This window comes from Podarcis liolepis (assembly GCF_965112155.1).
Source record: "Podarcis liolepis genome assembly, chromosome: 9".
NCBI lineage: Eukaryota > Metazoa > Chordata > Lepidosauria > Squamata > Lacertidae > Podarcis > Podarcis liolepis.
The window spans coordinates 45,316,329-45,331,070 of NC_139564.1; the positions used below are offsets into that span (position 1 = coordinate 45,316,329).

General features: G+C 38.6%; 1 protein-coding gene across 13 annotated transcripts in view; it reads left to right on the forward strand.

Moving 5' to 3' along the window:
- CLCN3 (chloride voltage-gated channel 3) overlaps positions 1-14,366 on the forward strand; it is a 45,212-nt gene extending 30,846 nt beyond the window's left edge. For 7 of the 13 annotated variants that reach the window (XM_083520260.1, XM_083520266.1, XM_083520265.1 and 4 more), the window contains 5 exons: positions 1,703-1,889; positions 3,035-3,433; positions 5,538-5,754; positions 9,007-9,082; positions 10,509-14,366. In XM_083520260.1, coding sequence (XP_083376386.1) covers positions 1,703-1,889; positions 3,035-3,433; positions 5,538-5,754; positions 9,007-9,082; positions 10,509-10,667 — 1,038 coding nt within the window. In that variant the 3' untranslated portion in view covers positions 10,668-14,366. The remainder of the gene's footprint in view (positions 1-1,702; positions 1,890-3,034; positions 3,434-5,537; positions 5,755-9,006; positions 9,083-10,508) is intronic. The other 6 variants (XM_083520269.1, XM_083520270.1, XM_083520261.1 and 3 more) reach the window with 1 other exon arrangement.
- The last annotated feature ends 376 nt before the right edge of the window (positions 14,367-14,742 follow it).

Sequence of the window (14,742 nt, forward strand, 5' to 3'; positions counted from 1 at the left end):
CATACATCACTACTGGGAAAACCATGACTTTAACTATACGGACCTTTGTTGGCAAGGTGATGTCTCTGCTTTTTAAGATGCTGTCTAGGTTTGCCATCGCCTTTCTCCCAAGGAGCAGGCATCTTTTAATTTCGTGACTGCTGTCACCAATATATATATAGGTAGATACAATTTAGAAGGAAAGAGCACTATATAAATAAAGTTTCATTAAAGATTGGGTTTCTATTCCTTTCCCCCCTATTCTTAGCTGGTACATTATTGAGAAAGCCTATCTTAATGTATTGCATGTGCCTTTTAGTAAGATAGGCAGCAAAGTTTAATTTAGTATGAAGGACAAATGATATCTTGTTCAGTGAGGAATACAAGCATGTTGAAATTTGAAATTGGAGATTCCAGATAAGGAAGACAAACACTGATGTTTTCTCTTGCACAATTGTGTGGGAAGGGAAGGCCTATTTTCAGAAACTAACTTCTTTATTGCTTTTACTGGTAAATGTTGAACTCCAGCAAGAATGGTTGTTGATGTTCAGAAGACATTGCACATATCTTCCATGTTTGCATTAGTTCGTTCATTGGCTAATAAGATTAAAACTAAATACAGTATATTCCAGGTTTTGGAAGGCCTAGTTAGATGCATGGACAAGCATTGCGCTAAAGTCAAATTACAGAATGCTATAGGGTTCATGTACTATTTTGGATTGTAGGCTGCATCATCTAGAAGGAAACCAGATTTAGATGTGTGTGCTGGTTTCTAGGAACTAAACAAGCAGTGCAGACTTGATGTAATGTTAGATATGACTTTAAGAATATTTCGAATGCAGGGGTTTTTTTTGTCTTTGAAACAATTGGCTATTCAGTAGAAAGATTGTTGCCAGCTGTGGCAGCCTCCGTGGGAAAGTATGCTGCAGTAATGCACTGGCTCTGAAATACTGCAGTGAAAAGAGGAACTGGGGCAGGGGGTGAGGAGGAGGTTAACATACTGGAGCACTGACTGTCCCCATGTTGGGGATGGGAAGAGAATCTGTGTAATTAAGGAAGTGGATTTTGACAGCTTTTCCCACCAAGAGCTAACAATGATGGTAACGATGATGCTACAGTCTGCTAAAGGTGTCTGCATGGCTACAGAGAGCTGTATTGTATCTATTTGGGTTGTGCTTCCAGAAAATGGCATTCCAAATGTACTGCCCTTGGTTCAGCTGCACCGCATGTTGTATCTACCCCACCATGAAGCCTCAACAGTTTAGTGATTATTCCCAGACATCAGTAGAGCCTTAGTTAGCTTAGAATTCTTGGTGGGGAAGATGGAGGCTTTCACACTTCTTCAGCAAACTTCCCATACCACCATAATAATGTTTTAATGTTGTATTTTAATCTTGTTGTTAAATTGTATTCATTCAGCTTGTTTTTATTATTGCTTGTTAGCCGCCCTGAGCCTGGCCTTGGATGGGGAGGGTGGGGTATAAATAAAATTTATTATTATTATTATTATTGAGGAGGAAAGAGGCAGCCGAATCCAAACTTTGTGGGGGCTTCTGGCTCTGGAATCTTTCACACAACCCGGTGGCCTATGTACTGTAACAGTGATCGGGAACCTGTTGCTGTCCAGATCTGATAAGCAACAGGTTCCCTATTTCTGTTCTTAAAAGGCGGAAACATTTCCTTTACAAGGTCACAGTCTTCCTTGGCTTTCTCTTTCTCTTAGGTGCCATCAGGTTTGTTCATACCTAGTATGGCCATTGGCGCAATAGCTGGGAGAATCGTGGGAATCGCTGTGGAGCAACTTGCATATTATCACCATGACTGGTTTATCTTCAAGGAGTGGTGTGAAGTTGGAGCAGACTGTATAACCCCCGGCCTCTATGCTATGGTTGGTGCTGCTGCATGCTTAGGTAACTAAATCAGAACACAGTAAATGGAAGGGATTAGTCCCCTTTTCAACTGCTTAAATAGGCAAGTTATAAAGGGATAAAGCAGAACAAATGGACATGCCCAATGTTTGAAGAGCATGTTGCTTTGAACTGGAAACATGTACAGTACTGAAAAGATACAGTAATTAAAACCACAATGACTATGTTTCCATAAGCCCATCTTATGGGCATGCAATGTTGTATTTAATCACAACTTTTAAAAAACCAGCCCTCATTTCTAAAAGTTTGAATGTGAATGGGAATTAGTATTGTTTAAAAGTATGGTAATCCTTGAAATACTTATTCACAAACATCCTTGGGCTGTTTCCCAGCCCTGACTTTGATATATGAACATAGATTCAGCCATTTATGCATTGGGAATCATGATGTGGAAGGTAATAAAACCCCTTATGAATACAAACTTAGAGTTGTAAATTGGCTATACTACCAGATGACTCCTGGCAACTGGTGCTGCCACTTCTGGTTTTGGCAGATTAAATTTTGAGTAAATGATCAGACAGGCTTTAGTCAATTCATCTTTGGAAAAATGTTAAACTAGTAATAGAAGTCTTCCTTCTGGTGGAGGAAGCTGTGGACAAGGAGGATCAGTCGGTTTTGATTTTCCTTCCCAGTGTGATATGTCAGCATTTTTTGTATTCCAATTTGATTTGGCAAACCATCTGATTGCATATTATTATTATTATTTAAATTGTTTATTGAAATTATCTGTACCACGTAAGCACATTATTAAAACTTGAAACTTAAATATAGTGAAATTCTGGGCATGTCATCTCAGAAGTAAGAGATGTTGAGCTCAATGGGACTTACTCCCAGCTAATGTTAGTTTGCAGTATGGGGATTAAATTATTTTTAAACATAAAACCAGTCTGTCATTTTCCCTTCTTGAAGATAACTACACCTCTGGGTGACTTTTATTATTAATATTTTTGTGTAGCATTAATATACATTCAAAGTTATGTGCTGCTAATTCCATGTTGAAGTCTTGTGGTGATTGACTAAATACCTGGCTGGCACCTGATGTTATCTGGGTGGCCAGGGAACACCACATTGATACATTATTCCACAAGGACATACTGATCAATAACCTTCTTTTTCCCCCCTTTCAGGTGGTGTGACAAGGATGACTGTATCTCTAGTGGTTATTGTATTTGAGTTGACAGGTGGGCTAGAATACATTGTGCCCCTCATGGCTGCAGTAATGACAAGCAAGTGGGTAGGAGACGCTTTTGGCAGGGAAGGTATCTATGAAGCACACATTCGTCTGAATGGATATCCTTTCTTGGATGCCAAGGAAGAATTTACCCACACAACATTGGCAGCTGATGTCATGAGACCTCGAAGAAATGATGCACCCCTGGCAGTGTTGACACAAGATAATATGACAGTGGATGATATAGAAAACATGATAAATGAAACCAGCTATAACGGTTTTCCTGTTATAATGTCCAAAGAGTCCCAGAGGCTAGTGGGATTTGCTCTAAGGAGAGATTTGACTATTGCAATAGGTAATTGAATTTTTGTATTCTGAGTGTGTTGCCCTCCCGCATACCCCCCCCCAAAGCATTAGTTCAATAGCAGTCATAGGAGAAATCGGAGGGTTACATGAATTTGGAGGTGGAAATGGGGGCGTGATCCTTGAAGAGCAGCACCAGGCTCTCCATTTTCACATGAAGAAAACCCTACAGTGAACTGTTTCTTCTTCTTAAGCCAAATATGGAAGCTCTAGCACAGCATAGTAGCTTTGGGAGCAGTGAGACTGGGAATCAGACCAAATGAAATACCTACTGCAACTTTTGCCATACCGAGATTTGAAAGGCATAAAATTCCAGAACTGATTGATATGAAATGATGCCACAGCATAATTACCTAGTAATACCCAAGTGAATTTTATTGTGTACCTTGTTACTACATTTGACTGCCACTTTCAAGTCCAGATATCTAGAAGTTTGTGACATGCACAACTTAATTCTTGTAATAGGGGTGTGCTACATGAATCTTTGTGATTGAAAGTGAATGTCTCTGTGTCCCCACTCCACCATCAAAGAGATTGTCACACAGATATGGCTCGGGGGCAGTTTTGAAGACCTAGAATATAATTTTGCAGTATAGTTGTGTGGAGAAGTAGCATTGCTTGCATTACTTTTGTGGATTTAAACATTGAAATGCTTCAGTGAATGAGAGCAGACAAATTGAAACTTCATCCGGGCAAGATGAAAGCACTGTTGATTGGGAGTATATCCAGTGTAAGGCTAGGATAACTTGAAGACTCAGGCTTGCAGCTTGGAGGAACTCCTGCATCTGATGTTACCCCTGAATATTCAGGTGAAGCAGTACCCAGGAGTTTACATAGGCTGCATTGCAGGAGGAATGACCTAGCCGTGATGATTCATGCCTTAGTTACATCTAGATTGGACCTCTTTAATACACTCAATATATGTAGAAAAGCTACACTCTGATTTTAAACCCTTAAGGTTATAAATAACATTTTGGACTAATTTATGGCCACATGATCTGCCACATTTCTCATGTCACTTGACTTTGACCTGTGCACTGTTTCTTATCTCTAACATTACTATGTGTTTGCTGGATTTTTACCCTTGTTTGTTTGGAGAATAAATCAAGAATGGACACACACACACACACACACACACACACACACACTCTTTGAGGGGTGCAAGGTGAAGGGTGCAGGACACATATAACTTTGCTTCCTCTTGATTCCCAAGCCCAGTTTAAAGTTTTGACTTTTTAAATCCTGAAATGTCTGGGCCCAACATACTTCAAGGACTGGTTACTCTCTTTTGAACCTACTTGTGTTCTATGATTTTCCTTGCATTCCCCCCACTGACTGAAGAGTAATGGGCTGTGCTGTGGTGGCACTGAAGCTGTGGAACTCACTACTGTTGACTTGCAACTTGTAGATAGTTTTCCAGGTGGAAAGAGCTTGCCTTGCCCCTTGCCTGGGGCAAAGCTCCACTTTGCACACAGGTTTCAGAAAGGTGGAGGTGGTTGCACAGGGGTTGTTCTGGCTATATGCGATTTCAGCTTTACACACAATCCTTGGCATCTCACCCTTGCACAAATTGCGAGTTGTCTGTACTTCTTTCTAGGTTCTGGACTGAGACAACCCTCTTCTGGAAGGCTTTTGTGGTTGCCCCAATTAGCTTCCTTTCTTTTTTCTGCATTAAGGATTACTGTCCTTCTAACTTTAACATTTGGTACAACTTCAAACTGTGCTTAAATGTTTCTAGTGGTAGCTGCTTTGGATACTTTTAGTCAAAAGGCAGGTTAAAAATATTTTAATAACAAAACATTGCACCCCCCTTCTACCATTTTTTAGTGTTTTGAAATGCTACAGTGTGTTTCCTGAATTGAACAATTTGTAGGATTAAATATCTTTATTCTTATTTAGGATTATTGAATTAAATTAACATGACATGGATTACTAAAAGAGAAAATAATCTTTTGTAGTTAGGTTGGGTGGGGCGTGAGGAACACCACCATGTATAGTCCTTTCTTTTTCTTTTTAGATATAGTTTTCACTGTTTTAGACATAAGGGAATAATTCATTCTCTTTCACATATTTGTCTTCTATTGTCCCGATTAAAGAAAGTGCCAGGAAGAAGCAAGAAGGCATTGTTGGCAGTTCCAGAGTCTGTTTTGCCCAGCATACCCCATCACTTCCAGCAGAAAGCCCTCGACCTTTGAAGCTTAGAAGCATTCTTGATATGAGCCCTTTTACTGTGACGGATCACACACCAATGGAGATAGTGGTTGATATTTTCCGCAAACTGGGCCTGAGGCAGTGCCTTGTAACACACAATGGGTGAGTCCAATGATGGGAACTGCTATTTGTATCACAAAGGTTTGGGATTACTTATTTTTTCTATCATTGTCCTGTTGCTCCTTCAGAAGTCTTAACACCCTAACACTTGTTCAAGTATTAAACATGAGGCAACCGTATAGCAGGGTATTGACTTAGAAGTTATTTTCTCTCATTTTATTTTATTTTTTCAAAGCAAACACAGCCCTTTGCAAATTTCCCACTATCGTCTCCTAGCAGCCCAAAATAAGTCCTGAGAATCATCTGAGGATAATTCATAACACTAGAAGGTTTCTTGTTCTCATTGGTTTACCATGAGAAGAGGGACATACAGAAATTCATGATTTTGGAGGGTTATATTTTGTTCTTAAGATATGGGAATACTTCCACATTGCTTGTGTCTAAAACCATAATATGGAATGGATGTATATACTTCTGCCTCCAGTTAAGATATCGACGCCGCTGAACACTACTCCCAGTTCTTCAGTGTATTTGTGTTTTTCTTGGAGGTGGTGCCTCCTCCCCTCTTGCATTTGCAAGAGCCCTCATGTCACAAAATGGCCCTAGCATCATTATCATAGTTTGCATTGTCTCTGTGCAGTTAAGTTATGATAATGAAAGCTACATTGCCACTAGTTCTGTAGCTCTTCTTGTTGTGCTTTCCCTCCTTTTCAACTGATTGTGTACCCTTCAAACAAATGAGCAGGGGGCTGCATATTGCAAGCAACATGAGTCTGCCCCCAACAGCTGAAGCCCCATGATGAGCTCATTCCCCCCTTTCTGCTTTATATCATAAGACTAGATCTCACAGCCTAATCATACTTGCCTTCTCAGAATGATCCATGAAACTACTGGGTCTCAGAGCTGGTTCACATAGAACTTTTCACATGGAACTGCTAATGGGAGTGGCCTACTCAAGTGAGCAGCATGACATCAGTGTTGGAGGGTTATGAAACTTTGCACATCAGCTTCCATGAACCTCCCAACACTCTGAAACAGAAAATCCTTGCTTACAGCACAGGTGCCATTCTGTTGCATTTACATGTCTTCCCTCTGATACGACATCACTTATGCCAAGTGCATGACTAGGAAGCGGCCTTATACTGAATCAGACTAATGATATAACTCAGTGTGGTTTATTTTGCAATATTGTGGCTCTTCAGGATTTCAGACATTGCCCTCTCCCAGTTCTATATGGAGATGCTGAGTATAGAATTTGATCTTTTTGCATGCAAAGCACATGCTAATAAGCTGTAAATAACACCAATAACAACTACAACTATTTCCACTTTAAAACTATATACATCATGAGTGATATCCATATTCTGGAGAAGCTCATTAAAATCAGTGGCAATGAGTTTACCCAGAATATGACCAATGCTGGATACCGCCTGATATTTTTAGATTATTAATGTATATTTGACTCCAGAGACTGGACATCACTATGTGATCTTGCAATAAACTACTTAAATTCGCTGCCTTAAATAGAGTTTAAGGCGAGAGTATTTATACTTGCCTTCAGCCCAAATTAAACTAACAACACTATGCTCAAAAGTAAGTCTCCTTAGGCTAAGTGAGACTTACACCCAGGTAAGTAGGATTGCATCCTGAAAGCTAAACTGCTATGTATGTATGGGGTTGAGTACACTATTCCTAGAAAATGCTTTTGATGAGGCCTGAAGCCCCCTCTGTAGAAGGGGATCTGAAGTGTAGCAAAATATGCTGCTACAACTGGAAGTCCCTCATTTTCCAATGCGGTTATTAACTATGTAGAAATTACTCTATTATATTTCTTAATGAATTATTAAGTGAACACGATAGCAAAAAGTTACTTGCGCTTAATCTGCAGCTGTGTAATGTCCGTATTTGTTTTCTTGCTTCAGCTTGTTAATGTTACTTTGCGTTTGATAATTTTAACAGTGGCCAGATCTCATTCCACTTGTCAGTTTGGGGCAGACCCCCAAATCATCAAGATCACTAAGCAGACTTGTATATTTGCTGCATGTGACTGCATCAGGCAAGGAAACGTGTATGCAGACTGGAAATTTCGATCTCCTTTCCTAGGAAAGAGGTCACAGCAGCTGGAACAGTAAAACAGTTTTAATGCCCCCAACACAATTCTAAGCATTTTAGATGATAGCCAGTGTTAGTTATATTCAGATTGGGCCCATTAAGCAAGTCCATTGATTTCAGCTGGTCTACTACGATATGACCTTTTAATTTTTAAGAAGCTGGTTTACAAAAGATTTGTTAATTTTCATGACCTTGAAAAGCAGCTTGCTAGGATGTTTCTCTAAAATTATTTGCGGTTTGGAAAAGGAAAGCTCTGGGTTTTTGGTTTTGCATTTTGGTGATACCACTTGTATCTTAATTGTTCTGTTGCTTTTTATCGCGGCTGTGTATATTCCAGGGAATTGTTGTATATGTGCAGGATTTAGTATTGGTCCAGTATGTGGCATGCTAAGAATCTTATTAATAATAATAATAATAATAATAATAATAATAATAATAATAATAATAATAATAATATTTTTAAAAAGCTTCCAGTTCTGATGGCCTGTAAGAAAAATGTAAAGATGAAATCTAAAGTAATGGAAAGAAACTAAGTAGGACTACCAGGAGTCAGAATGTGGGTTTTTGGCATCCTGTTTAACATCTTGTCCATCTGCTGTTTTCAGCTACTCCCTGGTTTTATTCTTATAAGACATTTATCCCGTCTTCCCCATTCTTGCCTGTTTTCATTCTACCATCCATGCTTAAACAAACAGACCCAAACTAAGTATATGTGAACATATTGATCTAATTTATTCTAGATGCAGAATTCAGGGAGAGGGAGTATGGAGTAGCATTTAGGTGCCTGCCTTAAGGACTGTTAATGTGATTAAAATAGAGACAGGCTTAATATTTTGACCATCAGATGTTTTTAAGAAGGTAAAATGTGCATCTGTAGGAGTAAAAGTTAAGCTTGTTGTTGCATTTCATATTTATAATGGCAGGAAATGTGGAAAGATTGGTTGTAATAATGGTAAAACATCTAGATGTCAGTGCTCAACATGTGTCTGTATCTTAAGTTTAATATGCATTGAGAGACGATGCAGTGGCCTTCAAATCCTTTTTCAGTTAACCTTCCCATTATTAGCATTTTTGCAGTCCATGTTTTCGTTTTACTCCCCCCACCCCAACTTCTTTCATTATGACTGGAGCTCTTTTGTTTGATTTCACACACAGTTATTAGCATAACATGATCTGTTTCAGGATTGTCTTGGGGATCATCACAAAGAAGAACATATTAGAGCATCTCGAGCAACTAAAGCAGCACGTCGAACCCTTGGTGATTAGATATATCAGATCTCCTCATTAGACACTTTAGACATCAGGAAGCATGAAACTTGTGAATTGTTCAGTGTTCTCTTATACTAGCTGAACAACAACAAACCTCCATAAACAAGTATATAGGCCTTATGAATTTGAAATGTGAGCAAAATCCGTTTGTGGGAAAATATGCTAAATGAAGACATGAGCTGAACATTCACTGTTAATTAAAAGTGAACGTTATGCAAGAAAGTGAATTAGCGATTTCAATGATAGAAATTCTGCTATTCCCAAAGGTTCGAGGGTATATCTGTTTTCTGACAAGTTTTGTTGACCTGTGTAAAATAAGCATGTGCCAAAACTCTGTAGGTTTGGGGGTTTCATTTTTAACAAGAGCTGCCAATCAGCCTGCAAACTTCATTGTAGTCTTTGACACCTGAACTAGGACATATTTCAGCATTAGAACTATTTCCTGCCCAGTTGCAGTCACTTTGTGGAGCGACTACTAGAAGGCACTTTATTTCCTGATTAACATCAGCAGTGATAGAATTTGTCATTTGTCCTTCTTGCTGTATTTTATGCTATTTAGATTCTAGTTGCTGCTCTGCAGTAGTTGCTATTAAAACCTGTATTCCAAGTTTGGCTGCTTACATGCTAATTGAACTTGCATTTTATTCTAATACTTCACAAGTGTTTCATGCATCCTATTTTTTTAAAAAAAAGTTACAGCAAAAAACTACTAACCAGAATGACAAGGTTAGAAGCTCATTCTTTTTTTTTCTGCCTCTCCTGTGATAAACCTTTTTAGGACAGCTTCACTCCTTGGTATATAAGTAGTAAAACCTGGATCATAAGAGCACTGTTTCTAATAAGAAAAACGGGGGTCTAAATGTTTTTTTCTTCTTTTTTTCAATTTGAACCTGAAATAAATTAATCTGTGATCATCTCTTCTTCAAACATATGTGCAAGTGCTCTTATGAAGACACCCAAACCAATAGGTTATGCTGGACAGAGCCTCAAAATTGAACTGTCAAGCAATTTTGAGTCTAGCTGTATTCAACCATAATTTCTTTTGGTAATTGGATCAGTATCACTTATTCACACGTTTGTTTTTTCTTTGTTCTCCTTTGTTACTTTTTTGTTGGCAATATAATAATCAGCAACAAAAAAATAACTATTAGTGGGCACAGGCTTGGCTTTTCTTTACTTGGAAGTTGAAAACGGGTTACAGTTTAGTGACCACCCTCTTTAGTATCTTAGTACTGCTGTCGTTTTAATCAAAATGATGGTTGCTTGATGGCAACAAAATGTGTTTCTTGGAATAAGAAAATCAGGCTTTACTGCACTCTGTTCTGTCAACAAAAAGGATTTGGCTATAAAATTAGCTTGGCTATTTCTTCTGGCTCGTATATTTAATTAGCCATCTTCTGTGTGTCTCTTTCCAGGCGCCTCCTTGGTATCATAACAAAAAAAGATATCCTCCGTCATATGGCCCAGACGGCAAACCAAGACCCCGCATCAATAATGTTCAACTGAATTCAGTAACAGAGGAGAGAGAGGAAAGTGAAGAGGAGGTTCATTTGTTGAATAGCACAACACTTTAGCATGAGGCATTGTTTTGCAATGCAAGAGGAAAGCTGGATTTTTGGGGAAGCATGCCGCTGGAATTCAGGAGTTGATTTAGGAAAAAGCGCAGAGTTGGAAAAAGGTTGGTCCTCACAGTAACAAAGAGGGTAGGAGTGAAGTTCTGCAATCTTGCACTGGATGCGTTCTAAGTTGCTAGATCTGCCATGATAGTGCAGTAACAAAGTTGTGTCAGAAGATGGAAGGCTCCATTCTGTACCCTGCTGCTTTAGCATTGAAGAAACTGATTACTAGTCCCTGTTTCTGGAGGGATCATTTTGAATTGAGCCATCTTTTGAATACTGGAAGATTTTGCCCTTTTTACCACAGACAATTGTTGTGTTAACTCATTAAGTGCATAGTTATTTATATCACCTCTTTACATTCCAAAAGAGCTTTTATTTCTCTCTCCTGAGCCCTAACAGAGCCTCTTTACAATTGATGTGCCCTTCTGAAATAGTAGTTTCTCATATTGAGATGTACTGTGACCTGCTGAGTTTGTTCACAAGAAGGAAGTATTTCTTGTGCCATTTAAACTTAAGAGATTGTATATCATGAAATTATTATGGCAGTTTTGATCTACTGCAACAGAAGCAGATTGAGCAGGTAAAATAACTTGTATGAAGCATGTTTGAAATCCTGTAGCTTTTGAGCTGCAGCTTAAACAGCCAAAACCTGTCTCAAAAAGAATGTTGTTGCAAGATGATAACATGACCTGGGCTTATGCAATTTTTTTGTATTAAAAACACTTAAGGTATATACCAATGTTGTGCGGTGTAAGGAAAATACTGCTACGCTATTAAGAACAATTCTATATAAATGTGTCTGGTAGCAACTGCATGCTCAAACACTGGAGATTTCCTCCCCTGCCTCAGAATTACGACCCATCACTTTTTGTTCCCTGTTCCTACAAAAATGTAATCATATTTTGCACTAGATATACACTGATATTTGAGCATTATTTTATTTATATTTTTATGAATTAAAATATACTAAATAAAATTAGTTAACAGTGACACAGTTAATTTTACCTTTATAATGTATTTTTTATACAGTAATTCAGAAACCTCCATGTGCAAAGATGGGTTAGGCAAAAGCTTATCAATGGGGGAAGTGTTTAATATTTCTTTATAATGCAGTCTGCCACTTGATTGATGGCCACAATCTTAAATTACTGTTTGTTTTTAAACGAAGCAGAAATAATGAACCCAACATTTGTAAATAATGCAGGATTTAAAAACAATTATTTTAATTATAAACCTGTTATCATTTTGATTTTGATTTTCAATAGCTTTAGAACATAACTGCTGAAGTGATAATTCAATTTTTCAAGTAACAATTGATTCCTACTGCAACTATGTCGGGTTTAAATCCTATCCACAACAGATATAATTTACTGGAACATTTTTTGTCTCAATTTCTGGGTTGTATCCACTTGGTGTCCCTCAATTGAGAAAAAGCTCTTGGATGCAGCAGAGTCTTGCCTCAGTGGAAGGGGGGATCAAAGCGATCTTTGATGACTTGGCCATTATCTTGCAGCCCCCTGCACCGCTCTCCACATTGTTCTAATGGGCCTTCTGTCCTCCAGAGCTGACTGGAGGCAGGTTGTAGGAGGAAAGGGAGATCACTGAAGTTTGCCCCAATCTCTGTTCTGCTGATGGAAGCACCCGCTGGATCAAAGAGCCTTCTTTCAGCAGTAGGACACCAATAATATGCAATCCTTTGTATCTGGAATTTCTACACTGTATTCTACACAAAACATCACTACCACAGTAGCCTGGTTCGCACAACATCCTCTTTCTCCCTGGTCCTTTTTGCTGCTTCAGTGAGCCAAGTCAACGTTTGGCTTAGTATGTTGGCCTTGGGAGCAGCTCATGGTCAGTGAGAAGAGAACTTAACCATGAGGCCCAGTTGCACAAGGTGCTTAGCCAAAGTTTGGCTTAGCTCGCAGCAGCAAAAAGGACTGGGAAGGAGCAAAGAGGCTGCAGGCTGTGAGCTTCTCTGGGAGCACAGTCTAGTTAAGCCAAACTTCGGTTTATCATGTGTGAATCTGGCCAAAGACTGGGAGGTGTTACTTTGAGAGTTTTGACCGTAAAAAACCTGAAACATAAATGGGACAGTTTAGAGATGTGACTGGCAGGTGAACATTCCAGAGCATCACATCTCCTGATAGCGAGGGCATTTACATTGGCTTTTCAAGCATTATGGGTGAGCATGAAACTGTCAGAATGAATGAGGGCTGTGTGGTAAACTGTTTGCACAGTGTAGCGCCTGACTTTGCCCAGTAATCCCCTACCTCACTTGCTAAGCCCATTTGGAAACACTGAAAATTCACAAGGTATGTGTAAGGTAGCCAGGGAAGCATCTTTTAATAAAAAGAACCAGGTGCCCTACGTACTGCATATATGTTTGTGTCACACCGGGTGTGTTTGTGTATCTCAGGCCTGTTGCCTGAGTAAGCTCTTTTTTATTTGCAAATCATTTGACACTAGAGTATCTGCCTGAGGAAAACATGTTCCAAAGGAATACCAGAGTAAATTTGGTGAAGTTGGTAGGAATGCAACTAAGAACTGTAAACAAGTGCTTTGCTAAGTGGTCCAAATACTAATAATTGTTTAGGCGTAGCTTTTAAAATTGATAGATTAATATTTCTTTGCAGTGCCTAATTGGCCAATGTGATTTAGAAATTCTTCGAAGCTTTGCTTTGAACTCTGAGCTGAACCTTTGCCAAAGCTATACTTTTTGGCACGGTACATTGGGCCGAATCCAAAGATTCCCAGCCTTTGATGGGAGCCCCCTGTCAGAGAAAGGGAAACTTTGGGTCCAAGCTATTGTTTTTTAAAATTGGTAGTAATGAGACCTTCTTTGTTTACTTGCCTGGGTATTAAACTGGAACACTTGTTCCTTTGGAGGCTTTTATTGTATAAATCAGTGTTAACTGAACAGAATTTGGTTAATGTATAGACAAAGCTCAGGAGACTACTTATGATGTTTCTAACACTTTCTTTAAAAGTAAAAACTCTTTCACCCTGGTTCTTATCATGTATATCTAAAATAAACTTACTTTCGCTAAATAACATGCTTTAATTTGAAATCCTCCTGTCCTGTTCAGTATGAAACTTTCACATAGCTACTTGCTTTAACGAGTTTTTTTGGGGTATAAATTCAGTGCCCTCAGACTAGCTGTTGCAGCATGAAGTGAAAAGATACTAATTCATGCCCCAGATCACTTACTTAAATGTTAAGACCTTCACATCTATACTGTGCCGATCTAATGCACTGTTTGCTGTTCTTACCTGCTCAGTTTTCCTCACTAGCACATGACGAGTTTGTTTGTCATGGTGCATTAAGAGACTCTGGAACTGAACTAAGTGTGCCTGTGCATTGCGCAAAAAAGCAGAGGGTATATACTAATGTAAAAATTTGCAGGGCCTTATTCAAGTTGAACAGGATGTGGTGTTTGAGGGTATCGCCATCTTTGTTTTGTTTATAGCAGTTCAGTTGGTTCATGAATGCATAGTTTGTTAATCTGTGATATTTCCTAGACCTGTATTAAACATTAATCCTAATGTTTTTATTTATACTAGTGTGATATAGTTGCATATCATTACAGTAAAATAAAAAACCTATTACTGTGATGATTTCATTATAAAAATGTATTAAATTTTTCTGTATGACCATTTTGGTTTTGACGTTTTTCATTACTTAATTACTCATTGGCAATACAAAGTACATATGCATTTATCTGAAGATTTGGGAGGTACTGTCAAACATACCAGAATGGAAGAATGTTAAACCACAGCTTTTTCCGTTCTTGCATTTGCTTAGTGAATGAGCAGAAAGAGCACAAACACCTTTTTTAAGTGGAAGAACTAAACTGCAGATTGATCTAGCTCTATAATAATCAATTGTAAATTACCCTTTTGTATTAGATTCCTGTCCTCCATTTTCTTCCACATAAAAAGGGTTTAGGTGAAAACAAAAATCATGAGGCAAAACCTTGAATGTGACCAAAAGCAAAGTCAGCACAATGTCACAGAAATTCAGTAGAGTAGT